The sequence below is a fragment of the Lemur catta genome, chromosome 2 (genome assembly GCF_020740605.2).
Source record: "Lemur catta isolate mLemCat1 chromosome 2, mLemCat1.pri, whole genome shotgun sequence".
In the NCBI taxonomy this organism is placed as follows: Eukaryota; Metazoa; Chordata; class Mammalia; order Primates; family Lemuridae; genus Lemur; species Lemur catta.
Window position 1 is genome coordinate 14128466 of NC_059129.1, and position 20564 is coordinate 14149029.

A 20564-nucleotide genomic window follows, 5' to 3' on the forward strand; every position below is an offset into this window, starting at 1 on the left:
GAATAGGTCAATTGGAAATTGTAATGGTCGACTTATACTAAACTTCCAAGAGGGGGTGATAACACTTTTTCCTTCTTGGTAATACCTTAGGAAAGGCAACAGAGAGGCTTTAAAAAACAATAACTGGGTTCAGAATGCCTTATTTTGACTTAATCTTCCATCAGCTCTATTCTAGCCACTAGGAGATTATAGGAAAAGTACCAAGACTAGAGGACTGCAGGTTCCTTTTTATGCAAACTCAAATCTTCTGGGTCACAGTTACCCAGCAACAAAAATAAAGGTAGTTATTTATAAATGGTATTAAAGATAGCAAGCATAATGTATTATTTTTTAGGGTTTTGGTTCTTTTCCCAGGATAAGAAAACACTGTGGGATGGTATTTTGAAGCACATTCAAGGTTTTTACAAATCAGCCCTGATTCCAGTGACAAACTAAAACCACCCAAGATTAAATTTCAGGAAGAGATTATTTGTGAGACTTATAAAATTTTAGAGCTGGATGAAATGTTAAAGAGCTTGTCCAGTGTTTTCATTTTTCAGGTGAAGAAATGGAGGCCTCAGAAAGGCTTACTGACTTTCCCAAAGTCACACAACTGGGTCTCACTAGAGCGCTCAACATGGGAAAGAATGTCTTTGACCAACGGACCTTGGACCTAGGACAGATGTTTGTGTTCTCTAGCCATTGAACCTGTCTTCCTGCAACTGATCCCATTGGCTTCATCCAAATCAATTCTGTCAAAATAGTCTTAACACTAAAGAAAGCATATAATTTCCTATTCATATTTCTGTCATTCCCACTGTCTGGAGAATGAAGTCCAGACTCCTTTAGCATAGCATTGAAAACCCTCCATGATCTGGCTTCAGGCTGTCTCTCAAATCTTATTTCCCACCACTCTCTCTCTGCTTTTCACTGGCAACCACCCCACTCTCCATTCTTTCACCACACCTACTCTCTGCCTTGGCTACCTCTGTGCTGCCTCCTCCTCCTCTCGGTTTTTCCTAATCCCTCCCGTATTTGAAATATAGCTAATCTCTTGCGCTTTGTGTCTCTTTTGCTATACCTCTGTAACACAACTTACTAGAGAAGAGTAGACTGCCTGGATTCCAATCTCAATTCTACAGTTCTGGCTGTGTGACCCTCAGTAAATCTGTGAGTCTTGGTTTTGTCATCTGTAGAATGGGGCTAATAATAGTACCTACATTATGAGTTATTATTGGCTTAAGTGAGATAAAGTACCTAGCACATAGTAAGCATTCAAATGTTAGTTGCTGCTATTATCATTATTTAATGCTTCTCTAAAACTAGATTATAAACTCTCAAATACAAGGAATATGGCCTTCTCGTTTTCCCTAGAGTACTGGCACAATACTTTTACACGTTGAATTAAATTTCCAAAATTAAATTTGGTTATAAAGGAAAATTATGAAACCATGTTTCCTGGAGATTTGAAAGACCCAGTCATGTATCTACCAGAATTGTTTCAGTAAAATTGTTCCTGAAGGCTTGCCTAAATCAGCCTTTATAAATGTGGTTACTGTATTGGTGTTTGACTATATAATGTTAGTTTCATTGACCTCCTTAGGACTTCTCTGTGGACTCAAGATGCTTTACTGCTGAACTCACAGTGCTCTAACATACGTTAACGCTGGAGGACCAGGACGATGCAAGCACAATGTTGATCCTGAGAGAACTCTCTGGAGGTGGCTTCAACATTGTGGGTTCTCTGCTGTCTTGAAGCCATACATTTGGTATGTTTTGCAAAGACTTGGTCCTGCCAAGATAGTTTTAATTATTTTCTACTGAAAGGCATGTACTCAAGGATTTGATCTCATTTTAGATGTGGTTATCCCCAGTTGTCCATTTTATGGCACTTAAGTACATATTGCCAATGTATTTGGTCACTATTAAATCATTCGTTATCTGTCAGGGCAAATCAGTGAAATAAATATTGTGTTCTGACTCTGGCACTCTTCCTCATATTGTTTAAATATTTAATAACATTTAATATTAGTTTAAGACAATTCAGGTGTTGTCTTAAATTAAAAAATGAAAACGCTCATTGTTTTACATTGCTTTGTTCTCCATGGCAAATGCAAATGCAGTCGAAGAAAATACTTTCCATGATCCATAATAAATTGCTCTAGGTTGAAAAAAATTAATCTACACATCTAAGAAAGCTTTTGGCCACCTCATCTTCTACATATTTTACTAGTGTAATTAATGAGTAGCAAACAGACTCATTTGTTGCAATCCCACCCTCACACACACCACTCTCGTGCTTTACCTCATTTCTGCTTTCAGGGTCATCAATAACTTTTTCTAACCCTAAGTGCTATCATGGAGAGAGAAGTTATGACTCTAAACTGGGACAAAATAATTTTCTTTTTTTTGAAGACAGAGTCTCGCTCTGTTGCCCGGGTTAGAGTGAGTGCTGTGGCGTCAGCCTAGCTCACAGCAACCTCAAACTCCTGGGCTTAAGTGATCCTACTGCCTCAGCCTCCCGAGTAGCTGGGACTACAGGCATCCGCCACCATGCCCGGCTAATTTTTTTTTCCCTCTATATATTTTTAGTTAGCCAGATAATTTCTTTCTATTTTTAGTAGAGATGGGGTATCACTCAGGCTGGTCTCGAACTCCTGACCTCGAGCGATCCACCCGCCTCGGCCTCCCAGAATGCTAGGATTACAGGTGTGAGTCACCGCGCCCGGCCAAGAATTTTCTTTTTACAGTAACAAATACCTGTAAAATTTTTAAAAACCAAACAGAAAAGGAATATAGGAAATTAAAAGTTCCCTCCTCCACAATCTGCCTTCCAGAGATAACCATTGTTAACAGTTTATTGGATATTTTAACAGACATTTTACTGTTGTTACAGTTTAATAAAAATAAGATCATGTATTTGCCACTAGTTTCTTAATTTGTGATGGAAATCTTTCTATGCCAGTAAATATAGAGCTTCCTCATTTTTAATGGCTACTTAGTATTCCATTTAATATATATCATACCAAATATATATATTTGTCTTCCCATTTTGATGTACGTTTAGGTTGCTTCCAGGTTTATGCCCTTACAAATAATGCTGCTGTGAACTTCGGTCCTTAGAGAACAAAAACTTCCAAATATCATAATAACCTGACATTCTAACTGAAGCATATCAACTGCTGTATTAAAGCAATTCATATTTCCAAAAGTACGGTAGTTAAGTGGCATTCAGTACATTTAGAGAAAGAAATTAACATTAAACCAATGGATTATGTGCTTTTCCATAAGTCATCTTACTCCTCTTCCTGTGAAGTAAGAAGTGGTGTTTTATAGACCAGAAAACTAAGGATCCCAAGGGTAAACAACTGGCTCAAGCTTCTGTAACTAGTCACTGGTGAATCTGGATTTCAGACCTTGGTTCCCTGACTTCAGATCTAGGACTTCTTCTCCTGTCCCACATTGCCAGTTTGGCTAGTCTAAAGGAAATAAAAATAGCTCGTCCCAGTTGCATGATTCCTTGGCTCAAACATGAGCAGCTAAATCTATGGTGTGCTTCTTATGGATATGGAATGCAAATAACCATAAAAGGTAGTCTCTATTTAGGAACAACTTGTGAATATTATCTACTTTGTTGAAAGGAAAAAAACATGTAAGAAAAGCCTCCTACTTGTTTGTGCCTAATCTTCCATCATTCCCCTCTCATTGTCAAGCTTTTCAGAATCATTGTTCAGTGGCATTTTATAGGGCTAATTTCCTTAGGGAAGCTCGATGAGGTGACCCATTGATTTTATTGGGGCCCTTTCAGGATTGGAGCACCCAGGGAAATTTCCCAAACAGGCTACTCCCCATTTCCACTCCCACAGCACTTAAAAAATCAACTAGATCCCTCTACCATGTTGGTAGGAATTTTATTTGTTATTAGGGTACCCTAGGTCGTGCAGAGTTCCATGGTGCAAACGTTAGGAAGCCCCCTCCAGCTGTTTGTCATCTGTTGGAAAATGACTTTTGCCCCAGGCTGGATGGTACAGTGTTTTGCTGTGTCCATCTCATGCTCGCAGCATGATAAACTTCAGTGAGCTGGGAACTCCTGTGCCTGTGGACTTTCTCCCTGAGTGCACTAAGACCCATTTCCTTGTGGGTCTTGCCATCTTACCAAAGTGTTGCTACCAAACACAGAGTGTCTCTATTCCCTCTAATTTTCAGAAATCTGATTTTTTTTTTTTTTTAATCTCTGGAAGAATATGCTCTCCTCTTTGGCTTCCCTCAGAGGCATGTTTGCCTAGTACTTGCATCTCCTTCTTTGTTTTTTTTTTTTTTTAAAGGCTCTTTTTCTTTGGGGAAACTCCTTTCTTACCTTTGGGCCATGTGGTTTCATGGTGCTGATTTTACCTTCTGGCTCCAGAGCTGGACACAGAAGATAAACTTGGCCAATTAGTGTCATAGTAATTGGTTCAGAAATGAGTGTGGCATATGACCAGCCTGGGACTTTACTGAAACTCCTGGGAAAGAGGTGTCTTCCTTCCCTTAGGGTTGCCAAGTGGGAGGGGGAACAGTCTGGTACTGCTGGCAGCCACGCATGAAGATCCTGCCTAAGTATCAAGCCGTCACAGAAGAAAGGAAGATGAGAAATGGAGACAGAGTTCTGTTAGCATCATTTTAGCCTTTGGATCAAGCCATGCCTGAAGCCATAACTATCCCTGGATTCTTTTGTTATTTAAGCAAATAAATTCCCTTTTCTCCTTAAGCCAGTTTAAGTTGGGTTTCTGTCCCTTTTAACTGAAAAAAAATCTTTACACTCCCACTTTCCTCTTGACATTAAACACATTCCTCACTTCCCCTGCTTTGGCATGTCACCTTAATCTTTTAGTTAACTTAGGCTTTTACAAAAGACATAAAAAACCGTTGACTTCAGGATGCTTCTTCTCAACCCCCGCAAAAAACCACCTGCTCCTGGTTTGAAATGGAGGAAAGAAACAAAGCAAAACAAATTAATATCTAAAAAATATATCCCACCATACTCCTGGGGATGGGACCAGGTTAGAGCTCCTAAATAAAAGACCAGAGATGAGTTGACCCTGATCAGTTTCCAAGAACCTAAGGTAAGAGAAACAGTTGTGCTCTGATGCCTTACATGGGGCCAATCCTGATGTACATCCTGAGGGGAGCTGAGAAAGGTGGTGCCCATGCATAGCTTTCCTCTTGGCTGGCCCAGCAGCCTGAAAGTCTTTGTGCTTTATCCCTCTGGCACAAATATATCTAGAATGAGTGTGTCACGTAAGATCAAGCAGAAGAAACCAGAAACAAAGAGTATTCAGCGTTGGATTTTACTTCTTGTACAATGTTGAAAACCCATGTATCCAGGGAGCAAAGGAAGTTGTGAGGATGGTAGATTACCTGTCTGGGGCTCCCATGTCACGAAAATGGCGTCTCAAAGCTAGCCAGCCCCTTTGACCCAAATTTCCATCAGGGTGGGCACGAGAGTCCTCACCTCTTGTTCACAGAGTGGCCATTGGTTGCTCACAGCCTCTTGTGACTTCCTTACCTCTCTCTGCTCTTCCTCCTTTTCTGCCTTTTTGGTGTTGGCCAAATGACAAACGCCTTGGATTGACACATGGTGCTGCTCTCAGCCCACGCCTGTTCTGCCCAGGGTGACTGGTGGTTAATAAGCAGTTCCTATTGTGAGGAGTTTGGCTGTTTCTGACCTGGCCTGCTGGAGTCAACACCTGAAGGTTCTCTACTCTGTAATGACCACCACAAGTAGCCATGTTCTAACTAGTAAAACTACAGGTTCAGAATGTTGAGACTGATTTGAGAAATGGCCTGGATAAGAGCAAATAAGTAGCACTTACAAGCTAGGTGACGTTGGATACATCAGTTTGTCTCTCATGACCTCTGTAAAAGAAAGGGTTGGAGAGGTCCCCAACTATGGACCAAGGACTTAGTTACATCATAATCACCTGGGGCCATTGTGAAAAATTCATGTTTCCACATTTAAGCATGGTTCTGAATCAATCTCCTGGATGGGAATGTTTTCTTAGCAAACAACCCAGGTGATCTTGATGGGCACGTGGGTTCAGGAGCCACTGAGGTAGATGATCTCTCCTGAGGCTAAGAGCTCCCTGAGCTTGCTGTACTAGTCGCGTTTGGGTGGGTCCGGAACTGGTGGGGGTAGAGGGCTGTCAGACCTCTCCCAGGCCATCTGAAGAGCAGAAGATGTTTACCGCCCTTCGTACATGTGACAGGTTCTCTCATATTTTTCCTCAGTTCTTACCACAGGAAGGCAGCAGGCACCGAGGCTCTACTGGCCTAAACCATAGTTCTCGGCGGACCAAGAGGTTCTGAAAATAGAAAAGAGGTCCAATCCTGCTTCCAGGTTTTCATGAGCGTGGAGAAAGGCAGAATGATCCGGGAGAGGTGGTTATCAACAACCAAGTGGTAACTTCTCCCCTGGGGTGAGGAAGGTTTTCCCTTTCCCCACCCCAAGCTGCAGTGGTGCAGTCTGTTACCTTGGAGACCGGCTAACACATCCCTCGGGGCAAGCTTCCCTGTTGCCTTGCTTGGAGGAGCTTGGACAAACTAGAAGTGAGAACTGGGAGAAGCAAGGCCTTGGGGTGGCAGGGGCCCTTTTTCCAAAGATGGAGAAATAAATGAAGAAGTACAAGCGAGGGTGAGTGCCACTAGGGTTCACAGGGGTGGTGAGAGAGAGGGTGGGGGAGGCCCAGACGCTAAGCTCTGGACTGAGCGAGAAGGTTGAGGGAGGCTGGGGTCTTAAGCACCTGCTCCCTACATGCCCAGTGCTCTCCTAGGCACTGTGGGTACGACAGCAGACCTGGAAGTAGTGGAGCTGGTAGGGAGACGGACCATGACAACGCCACGTGAGATAGCAAGGGGACAGCCACGTGAGGACTTCCACGGAAGAGAAGGGCTTCCTCCCTGACGGCTTGGGGACAGCGAGTGGGGTTCAGGAAAGACTGCCTGAGTTTTCTTGTCAGACTAAAGGGGCAAAGCTTGCACACAGGGGGGTATGAAACAGCAAGGTGTGTGTAAGTGGGGGTTGCCAAGGAGCAGAGGAGGGTGGGACTTGGGGTGGAGGGGTGCGTGAGAAATGGATCCCGAAGGATGAGCAGCCTCGCGAAGAAGATCCACCTTGATCACGCTGGGACGCTGCAGAGCCATGGCAGGGCTCTAACCAGGTACTAATAGGAACAATTTTCATCTGGCAGCATGGATTGGAGTGGATTGGGTGGCGTCATGAATAGAGGTAACTTTGTAGTTACAAGTGTAGACACTGAGGGTGGCTTTATCCTGGATGAATATTTATGAGAATCCTAGATTCAGCTGTTAAGAAGCCAGAAAGTTGGCGGAAGGTTTTCTTTTATCCAATAATCAAGACTCCCTCTCTCCTTTTGACCTAAGTGCTCTCTGCCATGGACTGGTTTGTTCTCTTCCCCTCGTCCAGCTACTCCCTCCCCCAGGGTAACGTGGCCCACCTTTGCCTAAACTCTGGACCTGTCCTTAGTGCATTTAGTCAACAAATGTTTTTTGAGCAGCTGCTGTGTTCTAGGCACTGTTTTAGGCAAAAGTATTCTAGCAGCAAACACTACTAAGTCCCTGCCCTCATGGATCTTCTAGTGTGTTTATGTGCCCTGCCCCCCTGAGAGTAAATTAGCAAATACATAGAACATCAGATGGCGGCTTGTGCTGTGGAGAGAAAGCAAGGTGGAAGGGGTGCCAGGTGACTTCCGGTACTCGAAGAAGACCTCTCTAATAAGTTCATCTGAGCAAAGGCCAGAGGGTAAGGACGGTGCCCTGTCCCCTGTCTCCCCAACACTAGCTCTCTCTGGCACTCTGAATGTTCATGACACAAATGACAGCTTCCATCTCATACGCTGAACTGCTTGAAAATGCAGCACATTTTTTATGGTATTCTACATTTTTATAGTACTTTGTATTTTCCAAAGCATTTTTACACTCTCAATTTCATTTGATCCTCTTGACAATGAAGTTGAAGGAGGCAAGGCAGCTAGTATTATCCCCATTCCATTCTGCAGATGGAGAAACCAAAGAATAAGAGCTTTTTCTAGCACACCACATTGTCTTGTAAGTTTTATGCAATTCAACCCCTTCTCCATCTGCCCACACAAGTCACCCCAGAATCCAGTCGTGCAGGCCTCTGAATTCATTAAGAGCTGTTAATCACTCACCTAAAAAAGGGAACGAGACACTATAGGGTGTCCGGTGTTCCTGTAGCCTTTCTGTTTCAACAGTCCCTGCCATTACAGCCTCCCAGGAAAGCTTACTGAAGTAAAGCCAGTTTTGTTTTTTTTTTTAAAGACATTGCCACATTCTCCTGGTGCTTCCCAGAAAACAAAGCATCCTCTGAATAAAAGATTAAAGACCTGAACAAGAAAAGCAAGTTGCCGAACCATTATTAGGCTATTTCATTTAATGATTTCACAAGAACACACGCTCTAAATTAATGTTTAAGCTGCAACTTGATTCAGAGTTTCTCACTTGGTGTGCCTTAACTGGTATTTTTTTGGTTGCAAGTAACAGAAACCTAAATGACCTAGTTTACGGAAAAGGGGAATTATAAGGAACAGGGTATCTCATGGAACCCAAGAGCAGAAAGTGAAGTCAGTTCTCACACGTGCCTGTGATAAATAACTAAAAATTTGAGAACCAAGGCAGTTTCTCAACCTCCTCCTTTCCCTTCACCTCTGCTCCTCAAAATGTTTATCGAGTGCCTGGCAGTCCCTGCTGTCATGTAATTTACAGTGTAACGGGAGAGACACACAAATTTTTTAAATTCACACTAATGAATGTATCGTTCCAAATTAAGATAAGTGCTCTCAAAGAAAGGAGCACAGTTCTATGAAAGTCTACATAAAACCAAACAACCTGAAATAGAATGGGGATGCTGGGGATGATTTCCTGGCGGAAGTGACATTTGAGCTGAAATGTCAAGGATGAGAACGGAGGGAGAAAGAGAAGAATGTTCCAGAGCAAAGAGAGCAGCACATAGAAAGGCCCTGTGGTTAAAGGAACTACATAGCGTTCTAGGAACTGAGAAGGGCAAGGGGAAGTGGTGACCTGGAAGGTCTAGAGAGGTAGGTGGGCAGCGGCCAGACCTTGTGGGGCCTCAAATGCCATCAAAAGGATCTTGGTCTTCATCCTAGAAATAAAGAGAAGACTTTGAACGGTTTTAAGCAGGAGGGAGAAGAACAGGGTGCGACATTGCATTTGTGTTTTTAAAAGATCACTCTGGCTTTGGTAAAGAGAACAGATTGGATGGGAGGACGAATGGGCTGTAGAGAGGCCAGTTAGAGTCTGCTGCAGTTGTCTATGGCAGATGACAGTGGCCTGGGCTAGAGAAATGTCAGCCAAGACAGAGAAGTAGAGAGATGGGAGAGAGGTAAAATTAACAAGATTAGGTGACGGATTAGACATGGGGAGTGTCAAGAATAATCCTTAGGTTTTTACTCATAGATATTAATAGATGGTGGTTCTTTCCTCTAAGCTAGAGGACAAGGAAAAGAGAATAAGTTTGTAGGGAATATTGCAAGTTGGGTCTTGGACACGTCGAGTTGGAGATGCTCCGGGTAGAGATAGCCAGTGTCAGTGAGTGCACAGGTCTGCAGTCAGAGCGGGAGGTCTGGGCTTTTGCTGTACACCTGGGAGTCCTTAAAGGATGGATGGTAGTTGAAGCGATGGATATGGATAAGATCGCCTAGGAAGAGAGGAGAGAGTGAGCAGAGTGTGTACTATGTAGCCTCAAAGAACACCAACTTACACCAGCGCCCACGCAGAGGGAGGATGAGCCTTTGAAAGAGACCGAGGAGGAGTGAGCAAACAGGTGGACGCCGGGGGAGAGTGGCCCCTGGAAACCAAGGCAGGGAATGACCGTTCACTCCACTTTTCTTTTCCTGCTTCTGAAGGTACAAGGTAGCTCCACAGCTCTTAATTCCGAATTCCCAGAGAGAGAATCTGATCTATCTTGGATATGTGTCTAACACTGATTCAATAAGCTGTGACTTTAGGCTGTGGGGACTCACCCCTCTGAGTGTAGATGCAGTTCTCAGAGAAGAGAACTCAACCTCATCTCAACAGGTTTTTTTCTTCCCTCATCCCTTCTTGAAATCCTTTTGGTCTTGCAAATGGTCTTCTGTCTGTTCACTGTATAGGCCAAGCTGTTTCCCATCTCAGGGTCTTGACGCCTGCTGTCCCCTCTCTGTAGTCTAGCATTCACCATATCTTGACACAGACACCTCCTTTCCATCCTTCAAGAAGGCCTAGGCTCCTACGGCACCTTCCCTGGCCTCTTTACCTGTGCAAAGCAGATCCCGTTCCTGACTACTTTCGGTCCCATCATGCTGTTTGCTCCCTTCATAGCACTTTCCGTGATTTGTCATCACTTTATTTAATTTTGTAAATATCAGATTCCCCTCTACAATGTAAGCTTTATGAGGACAAGGACAATGTCTATCTTAGTGATTCTCAGTTGGGGATAATTTTACACACAAACCCCAGCAGGGGATATTCAGCAATGGCTGAGGACATTTCTGGTCATCACATTGGGGCAGGGTGGGGAGGGAGGCTGCTGGCATCTAATAGGTAGAGGCCAGGGATGCTGCCAAACCTCCTGCAATGCACAAGACAGCCTCCGCAACACAGAATTATCTGGTCCCAGAGTCACAGGTGCCAAGGTTGAGAAAGCCTTGTTATCCTTTTCACAATTGTATCCTTAGCACCAAGCACAAGGCCTGATATTTAGTAGGTGTTCAATAAGTATTTATTGAATTAATTAAAGAAGAGTTGAGTCGAACATAGATATACCCCAAAGCTATTGTCTGTATGCTGCATTTATCCCCTTTTCTGGAATTCTTTTCTTCCTTAGGAACATAAGTGTTGGGTGTTTTTACAATGGCTGCACAAACCAGTTATGTCTTCCATACTCAAGATAATACATTTCTGGAAAATCACTGGTAAGCAAATATTTTTGATGTTTCAAATGAAAACAGCAACAACATCTTGCTCATGGGAGGCTAAGGGGGAAATTACCTGCCTTGAAGTGAGACTGGGCAAATGGTCATTGTACCATCTTTTATCTACCTGAGGGCCTTTAGTTACCTAATTACCGGAACAGGATAGTAAAATGTCTCATGAACCTGAAGTCCACATTTCGTCAGGACTCTACAGGAACCCTTCTCAATTACAGCACAGAAAAATGTTTCTGGAATCCTTGGAGGGGAAAGAGAGGAAGAGCGTGGAGTCAGTGTCCAGGGCTGGGGCATTGATCATGTCACTTTCTGTTTTGTAGCATGAGAAGAAACACGGACACAGAGCCAAAGAAGCAACTGAAGCAGAAGGAAATGAATGGACTTGGTCAAAAGTCAGACAATGGCTTACTAGTGACACACGTTAACCAGACACGGGACCTACTGGTAAAAACCACAGCGCTTTAACTGGGTAGTGATACTTGCAAATCATGGCCGGGGAATGCAGAATGTCTTCAACTCATAGGACCCTAGGACTGCAAAAAGATTAATTAAACATTCATCTCTAATCCCCTGCCTTTAGAAATGACTGAAGAATCTCTATGCTATTTATAGAAATGTTGTAGTCTACTTGGCCCCATCACTAAATATTCAGGAACATGTGGAGACTCTGATTATGTTATCAAAGCCTGACGTCTAAGGCATTTAATTTTAAAATTCCCCTTCCTGAGATTTGTTTTTCTTTTGGGATTCCCTAAAATCTAGAGCCAGAAATCCATTTCAGGAAACGCCATTGGAGCGAGAGGGTTATGACAGGAGAATTAGCCTCTAGAATAACCAGACTATGGTTTTAGGCTGACTCTCAATGTGTCAGTGAGCTGCCTTCCCAAGACAGTGAGTGGACTGTCTAGAACTCAGAGTTCCTTCCACCTGGCAACCATCGCCATCAGGAGCTGTCAGGTGCAAGGTGACCCCACAACCATCCACCCACTCTACCCTAGAGTTTAAATATGCTAGCTCTGAAAAGATCATCAGTCAAAAACCAGACAGTTACAATGCTGGCAATTAATCAGAAAAATACTCATGTTTCGCTGTTCTCAAGTTTTGACACTTACAGGAAAGCAAGTTTCATTACAGGGAAATGAGGAAAGGGCTGATAGAGTCTTGAGATTCTGAAGAAATCTTTCAATGACTTCAGATGACGATGTCATGGGTCTTTATTTCATCTAATTTTATGTCAAAATGCCTGACTTTCCAGGCGTACAAAGGACCATTCGTACATTTATCAGCCACATCTGGGGCCTCCTTGCCTCACAAACGAAGAGCTGTTAGGAAAGAGTGCAAGTATCGCCCCAACATGAAAATCTTACCATTCTCTATGCAAAGCGGCAAATTTCGTATATAATCAGCATGGCCTACAGTCAAACTCTGTAATGTGTTTAAAAGTGGATCTTAAAGTGTCAGTAATATAAAATCCATGTCCTGAAACACGACAGATCATTTCAAATGCAAGCAAGATGGAAGAAAGGTGAATTATGAAATCTACCATCCACGGTGTTACCAACCCGGGAGACGGTCGAGCCCGCAGGGATGAGAAGAGCGACACCTAGTGTTCACATGACGCGGAGCAGCATTGCCCTGAGTATGACAAGCGACTGTGATTTTAGGCCGTGCTTTTCAAGGGCAGGACATGCATTAGCACAGAACACATGATGAGAGAGTAATGCTATCACCTGTTCTCTCTCAGTCCTTCATGGAGACGGTCACAGTTTGGTGCTAGTTTATTTTATTTTATTTTATTTTTTTAGACAGAGTCTCACTCTCTTGCCGGGCTAGAGTGCCGTGGCGTCAGCCTAGCTCACAGCAACCTCAGACTCCTGGGCTCAAGCGATCCTCCTGCCTCAGCCTCCCGAGTACCTGGGACTACAGGCATGCGCCACCATGCCCGGCTAATTTTTTCTGTATATTTTTAGCTGTCCATATAATTTCTGCCTATTTTTAGCAGAGACGGGGTCTCGCTCTTGCTCATGCTGGTTTTGAATTCCTGAGCTCAAACGATCTACCGCCTCAGCCTCCCAGAGTGCTAGGATTACAAGTTTGGTGCTAGAGAGGCACCAAAGTTTGGTGTTAGAGAGGCAATACAGTGTTGTGGTCTGAAAGGTCATTGAGCTTTACGGCTTGGGTTTGCCTCCCAGCTCCACCGCTTACTAGCTGGATAACTTTGGGCTAATTACTTAAATTCTCTGTGCCTCAGTTTACTTGTTGGTAAAATGGGGTTATAATGATGGCAGACACTTTGTGGAATTAAATGAGTTAATATAGGGAAAGTGCTTGCTAGTCAGAAGTGCTATTTAAGCATTTGCTGTAATTATGTGTGTGTTTTCCACATGTCTTTAACACTTGCTAATTTTCTTCTGAAATAGAGGGTGGAGCAGGCCCCAGGCACAGAACTTACGGGCATTCACTGCTATCTAGCTGGAATATAATAGCAGCATTTTATATTCATTGTCTTTGTTTTACGGTGACCTTCTATTTATGACCAAACCTGAGGAGGAAATAGGATCAGTGGTGAGAAGTGTTTATGCAGAAGCACTCAAGGCTATGTTCTACACCACGGCTTTACACCACCCGCCCTGGAAGAAAGCTAGTAACTGTCTCCGTGTGCACCTCCCCTCTGTCCTAGTCCGCCCCCCACATCCTCTGTCCTGTCCAACGTGGCTCGTTCAGCTGCAGCAGTTTTCAACCCCTACTTCACCACCCCACCTGCAAACATGAAAGCCCTGGCATACACAAGCCTAAACGGAACCAACTTAGGGTTCAAGCTGGTGCCCAGGAGACATCTTTAAACCCAGACTTGGGTCCAGTGGGTTAAACAGTGCTCGGGCCCATTCCACAGCCATCAGATGCTGCAGACAGTGTCTGTCGCAGTGGGACTGAGCTGATCTCCCCTTGTTACTGAACTGAACTTGGGTCTGCTCGCCTGGTGCAGCGAAGCCAAACACTGACACTGAAATTTGCAGTGAGAGAGAGACAGACATTTATTGCAGGGCGCCAAGTGAGTAGAACAGGTAGCTAATGCTTAAGACCCCAACTCCCTGATGGCTTACAAGTAAAGGTTTTTAAAGGCAGGGGTACATTTCAGGAAAGCAGAAGTTATAGGCAAAATTGCAAATGAATACATGGGGCCAGGCACAGTGGCTTATGCCCATTAATTCCAGCACTTTGGGAGGCCGAGGTGGGAGGATTGCTTGAGCCCAGGAGTTCGAGACCAGCCTGGGCAACATAGCAAGATCCTGTCTCTACAAAAAATTAGAAAGACAATTAGCTGGGTGTGATGGTGCCCACCTATAGTCCCAGCTACTCAGGAGGCTGAGGCAGGAGGATCACCCGAGCCCAGGAGTTCACCGTGATCACACCACTGTACTCTAGCCTGGGTGACAGAGTGAGACCCTGTCTCTAAATGAATAATTAAAAAAAAAAAAAAAGAGGTTACACATGGGTTTGGCCCAAAAAAGGTGGGATGTCTTGAAGCAGAGGCTTATAGGTCATAGGTGGACTCAGAGATTCTTTGATTAGTCATTGGCGAAGGAAGGACGGCTTTGTCTAAAAACTTGAGGTCAGTAGAAAGGAATGTTAAGGTTGGACTTAACATGTGTTAGTCAAGATAAGAAAACCTGTTAACCATCATGTGCTGGAGTCTTGTGTGAGAGCAAGCCATAATTTATGGAGTCAGAGTGACCAGTTTAGTAAGGCTGATGGCCTGTGGGCACGGCCCTGTCCAGACAATCAGGAGGAAGCTTAGAACAAAGAAAGATGATCAAAGTTCAGTCCTCAGTTCCTTCTTATCTGAGGTCTGTCTACGTGACAGTAGTTGGCATTTTCCCTCTGGTGGAAATCCTGGTTTCTGAAAAACAACTCAAGAACATATGTTAAGATGTTATCTTTTAGTTTCTATAGGAAACCAAAACAGCTTGTGACTCTGACTTGCCTGGGAGACTATTGTTGTTTAAGTTATTCCTGTCTTCTTGCTTACACAGTTGCTCATTTACTTTCTAAGGCTAGCTGGGTGCCCAGAATTTCCCCTGAAGGGACTCTAGATTTTTCCTTTATTTCCATGCTTGGGGGGGAGACTGGAATGTCCCTGCCTCACCTCATTATGACGCCATTCCATACCCCAAGTGAGTCATGGCCAACTCTGGCAACATTTAAGGCCCTTCTATTCCACATAACATTGGCTGCACTGGAAATTCTTGCAGAATTCCTGCCTGACCCAAGCCTCATACACCTTTCCAGCCTCTTCTTGTGTCATGCTACCCCGTAGTCACTACAGTCCAACCATAGCGGCCGCCTTCTTCCGACCCTCCCACCCCTTCTCACCTGCACACCTCTGCCTGGACCGTGTCCCTAAGCGAGGCACAGGCAGGGCTGGCTCCCTTCTCTGACCCCCACCCCCGTCTAAAGTGGCCCCCTCATCTCTCCACCCTAGTCATTTCCTACCACACTTCCCTGCTCTAATTTTGGTTTTGGTTTTGTTTTTAACCTTGGTCTGAGACCGGTTTTGTTTTGCTTTGTTTTTGTTCCACCCTGCTCTATGTTCTTAATAGAACTGTTCCTTTCTGAAAGTGTTCCGTGTTAGGTCCGGAGCCGAGAGGGAGACACACGAAGCCTCATGTGTAGCAAAATGCTGTTTATTTTGAACATCTGGGTGCAGATGGTGGAGGCTGAAAAAGGCAGTCACAGGAGAAAAGGGAAGAGCCTTGAGTTTTATAGAGGGTTTTCTGGGAGGAGTAAATAAATCCTCTTCAAACAACCAGGAGGGATAAGGAAAGTAAGTTTCCCTCTTGCATTCCATTCTTTTATCTCCCTAGGGAACAACAGGGAGGGATAACTGTTGTCCTTATCAGGAGGGATATGAAAGTAAGTTCCCCTTTTCCACCTCATTCCCTTGTCTCCCTGGGGTCTGGCAAAGTCTATGTGCCTGATACACCCCTAGGAAGTGGAGAGCAGTGGGTTTTATAGGAGGTTTGGATGGAAATTTGGGGAGGGTGAATTCTTTAAGCCTAACATCATGTATGTTGATTTCATTTCCTGTTCACCATCCATCTGTCCACACTAGAATGTAAGTTCCAAGAAGGCAAGAATGTTTCTATCTTGTTCACCTGGTAGCTCTAGCACCAGGGACAGTGCCTAGTTCATAGTCAAGGGCTCAGAGATGCACACTGGAAAAAGGAAGGAAGAAATGGCAGCCTCCGGGAGAGGTCAACAGGGCACAGCAGACTCAGAGCCTCCCGTCGGGACTCTGCCTCTGGCTTCCAGAAAACACTGCAGTGTTGAACACTTGCCATGAACGACTTCAGCTCTACCTCCAAGGCCACCACCCACATCCCAAGCTTAGCACCATGTAAGTGACACAGATGTCACTGGTACATCTAGGGAGTGTAGTCCATTTCACGGCCAGGCTCCTGTGATGGCTGAGAAAATCTTCCTCTGAGACGTCCACCCACTGCTCCCAGTTCTGACCTCTAGGACGGGCAGAATACACTCATTCCCTCGTCCTCCAGTGAGTCAACAAACGTTTGCTGAGGACCCTTAGACTGACAGGAGGCAGAACCCACACACCTGAAAAGACACAGAGAACACAATTGTAGAAATAAACAGACCACCTGAATGAGAACAGAAGACAATTTATTCAGAGCCTGCTCTAGCAAGGGAGTCAGCCACTGTCACTTGTGTCTGGCAGAGACTGAGAGGCAGGCAGGGAGTGGGAAAGCTGTGTCATGCAAAAATTGGGAGGCTTCGGGTGTGCCCTGGCTGGAGGTCCCCGGCACAGGGAGGCGGGAGGCAGGCTCGTTAGTAGTGGGGGCATCTGATGGGTTTGGGGAATATCTGGCTTTCTCGGTGAGTTCTGAGTTGGAATCAGGAATAAAAAATAGGGAAGCGGACAGTCATTGACCCAACACTGACCAATTTGGAACAATTGCTGCAGCAGTTGTGGATCACAGTTCTATTGTCGTGTTGTCTGGCCATTGTATGTTTGTAAATTCAAACAAGGCAAGACATAGCGAGCGACACAGCCACATATCGGGGATGGGGTGGGAGGTCAGGAATGGACGGTCTCCCCAGGGAAACTGGCCCAGAGCACAGGCCTCCGCATTCATCCCTTCCCTCAGCAAGGCGGACTTTGAGGCGGCTTTAAGGAGGGTCAGTCGGAGCTGGCAACGCTTGGGGATCTGTGTGAAGGGAATCCAGGGCGTCCTCAACATCACCCTGTCTTTCCACAGCGTTCCATTTGCCTCCGGCTTTTGTCTTGCAGAGGCTGCAGGGGAACGAGCCCCAGTTTTCAGCATGGGGGGACTCTGAAGATTGGCTTTCGACTCACAGTTTAAAGTTTGAGAAACTCACCTTGGCCGACCTGATAAGTCAGGGCACAGCAGTGCCGTAAGTCCGAAGCCATTCCCTGGCCCCCCGCAAGGCTGCTGTGACAGGTGCAGCCACCTGGACCTGAGCAACCCCCTCATAAGGCTTTGCTTCTCCAGGGAGGACGGCACCAGTGTCCTGCAGAAAATGCATCTCTCCACCCAGCTCATCTGCCACTTTGAATCGAAGCTTTCTGAGTAAGTCTGTTTGTCAATGTCCTCCCAACACACTAGAGCTCAGGAATGATCTCATTTCAGCAGACCGAAAGTAACTTTGTCAGACAGCTATCTCTGCGGGACCTTGGACAGGTCTCTTCCCACTTCTAGCCCCAGTTTTCTCTTTTGTCAAATGAAAAGGTTGGATCAGATCAGCGTCTCTCAGCCTTTAAAAATCCATGGTCCCAGTTGGTCCGAGTGCAGTGTTTACAACTAATTGATCACAACCAGTTACAGATTCCTTTGTTCCTTCTCCACTCCCACTGCTTCACTTGACCAGCCTTAAAAAAAAAAAAAAAAAATCCACGATCTCTTTGGATGAACACCTAAAACCTCACAGCTGCATCTGATGTTTGATGGTTAAAAGTGACTGCTTTTGGGCCGGGTCCGGTAGCTCACACCTGTAATCCTAGCACTCTGGAAGGCCTAGGCAGGAGGATCGCTTGAGCTCAGGAGTTCGAGACCAGCCTGAGCAACAATGAGAACTCCCCCCACCCATCTCTATAAAAAAAAAAAAAAGTGACTGCTTTCAATGTCAAATTGGTTGGTTTCATTCCTGTGTATGTCAAAAGATGCATGCACCCCCCTGCTAAACAACATTTTAATAGCACATATATAAATGCAAATACACACACACACACACACACACACACACACACACACAAACACATCTCTTGATAAGTGAACTACTTGATCAGTAAATAGGATGGTTCTTAAGATTCTGTCCCAGCTATAATGATCTGGGATTCATGATTACTGTTTGCCAGAGGTTTCTTGAAAAGTTATAATAATAGCTACCCTTTATTAATGTGTCAGAAGTTCTGCTAAGGCTGCATGCATTATCTTATTTAACCCTTATAACAAGTCAAATGTTCTATTACTCTCAAGCCACTTAACCAGAAGTCAATTGCTAAATGGCCATTCAGAGAATGAGCCATTTGCCAAATTTGTCAAAACCTTTTAACTGTAAGTTTTATAGTAATTTTTATTAGGTTGGAAAGTTAAACAGGTTTTAAAGAATTCTGCAACATTCTGGTTGATTAGTTTTAATTGGGAATCCAGCATTTTAAGGAAGTCTATTTAGCTAATTGGTCATTTGGCAAATTGATTTCCAGAGAACTGGCTTTCAGTAAATTGACTTTTGGCAAATTGACTTGGACAGAGTCCTGTTATTATCTTCATGTTGGAGGTGATGAAACTGGGGTTCAGAGAGGTTACCGCCCCTGTCCAAGGTCACACAGCTAGTAAATGCCAGAGCTGGATCTTGGACACAAGCATGTCTCAGCATATAGCTCATTCTCTTAGCTCTATTCATAACTCATGTATCCCTTCTGACTCTACCCACCACCGACTGTCCCATGATGTCATATCCAAAGGCCTTCCTTGTCCTCCCCTTCTAGGCCCCTGAATCCCACCTGCCCTCAGTGAGGGCAAGTCAATGAAATTCAAATGACTGAGTCCTCATTTTGTTGTATACCTGGTAGGTGCTGGTCTCCAACCAGTCACTGGGACGGTTTGCAATAAGGGAAGTTCAAGAAGTTCCCCTGGCTACTTTTCAGAAACTAAGTTATTTTGTTAATTAATCCAGCAAGAAACTGCTGCTAAACTGCCTCTGTTGGGCCTTTATGGTCAATCTCCAGATGAAACAGTTTCATCTGAGAAGACACAGATTTGAGCAAGTGCAAGGGGATTCTTCCACCTTCCTCATGAGAACACACTCCCCCATGCCCCCAGACCTACCCTCACTTGGCAGCTCACGCCTTGTTCCACCAAACCAGGTCATTTGTAGTGTGTACTGCATCACCAACAGAGTAGCTCCACACCCAATCCCTTTCACAATCCCCTCGGCATTTCACCTGGTGCCCTAGAAAACTAATATCTTCGGTTTTGCCTTTGCTACATTTTGCCTTACATTCTCCCAAGTCCTTAGACACATTGAAAAAAAAAATCCCATTCATACCTTCCTCCCATGTGTGTAAGTGGGTGTTGTTCAGTGATGAAGCTGACCGTGGGTGATGAGTCTTTCTGGTTTTTGACAGAGCTATTGAACTCTATCAACAGAGACTTCAGTGGCTCACAGAAAACAGCAAGAAGGTAACAGGCATGGATTTCCTTCTTTGCCCCTCGCACTCATTCCATCCCTACTTGTTAGAAGCCTTCCAGTTGCAAATGATAAACCTCCAACTTAAATTGCCTTGAGCCAAAAAAAAAAAAATTTCTTAACCTACATCAATGAAAAACCCAGACACAGCTGCATCCGGGTACTCAGATGGTGGCACCACTTTGTCTCTGGGATTTGCTTTCCTCTGGGCTGGTTTTATTCTCCCAACAGTGTGGGAAGATGGTTACCAGGACCTCTATGCTTACGTGTCAGCAGCTAGACATCTCTAGTCCAAAGGGACCTCACTTCCTGTTCCCTGTACCCCCTCCCAAGTCCTGGGATTGACTCTCACTGACTAATTGACACTAGTCACCATAGCCAAGGGGTTGAAATATACTAACTGGTTGGGCTTGGAATGAGTGCTCACTCCTGGGGAAAAGCAGGGGTTGGGGGAAGTGGGGGTGACTGGGGAAGCCCCCTGCAAACATCATGGACTGAGAAAGGCAGACAGGTGCACGTGGAAAGCCAGGGTGCAATCACCAGGAGGGGGAACAGATCCTGGGCAGGTGAGAACCGCAGACCACTGACCCTCAGACCCGTAATGAGATTTATAAGACTAAGGCAGATTATCTGGACATAATTTTCTTAAAGGTTTGGTTAAACATTTTCCTCTGACCCCAAGGGTAGAAGAGTGATCAAGAGCAAATCAACCTTTGCTTCACTTTCTTATTTTAGCTTAACTTCCTCCAACTGCTACTTTTCTGGCTCCCCATTTGCTTACACCCTTAGGCACAACCTTCAAGTCTTGTTTTAAACCCTGGGACAGGCAGATGCTGAAATTCGTGTTTCCCC

General features: G+C 44.7%; 1 protein-coding gene and 1 long non-coding RNA gene across 2 annotated transcripts in view; both read left to right on the plus strand.

Annotated features, from left to right (window-relative positions):
• Positions 1-20564, plus strand: part of VWA3A (von Willebrand factor A domain containing 3A) — a 67316-nt gene that overhangs the window by 9957 nt on the left and 36795 nt on the right. The window contains exons 2-9 of the mRNA XM_045542760.1: positions 1583-1748; positions 6247-6649; positions 7615-7777; positions 10880-10967; positions 11303-11426; positions 17293-17417; positions 17516-17593; positions 19651-19705. Coding sequence (XP_045398716.1) covers positions 10906-10967; positions 11303-11426; positions 17293-17417; positions 17516-17593; positions 19651-19705 — 444 coding nt within the window. The 5' untranslated portion in view covers positions 1583-1748; positions 6247-6649; positions 7615-7777; positions 10880-10905. The remainder of the gene's footprint in view (positions 1-1582; positions 1749-6246; positions 6650-7614; positions 7778-10879; positions 10968-11302; positions 11427-17292; positions 17418-17515; positions 17594-19650; positions 19706-20564) is intronic.
• LOC123632470 lies at positions 15873-16369 on the plus strand. Its single transcript, XR_006733374.1, has 3 exons — positions 15873-15896; positions 16096-16098; positions 16296-16369. It is a non-coding gene; the product is annotated as an uncharacterized LOC123632470 (long non-coding RNA).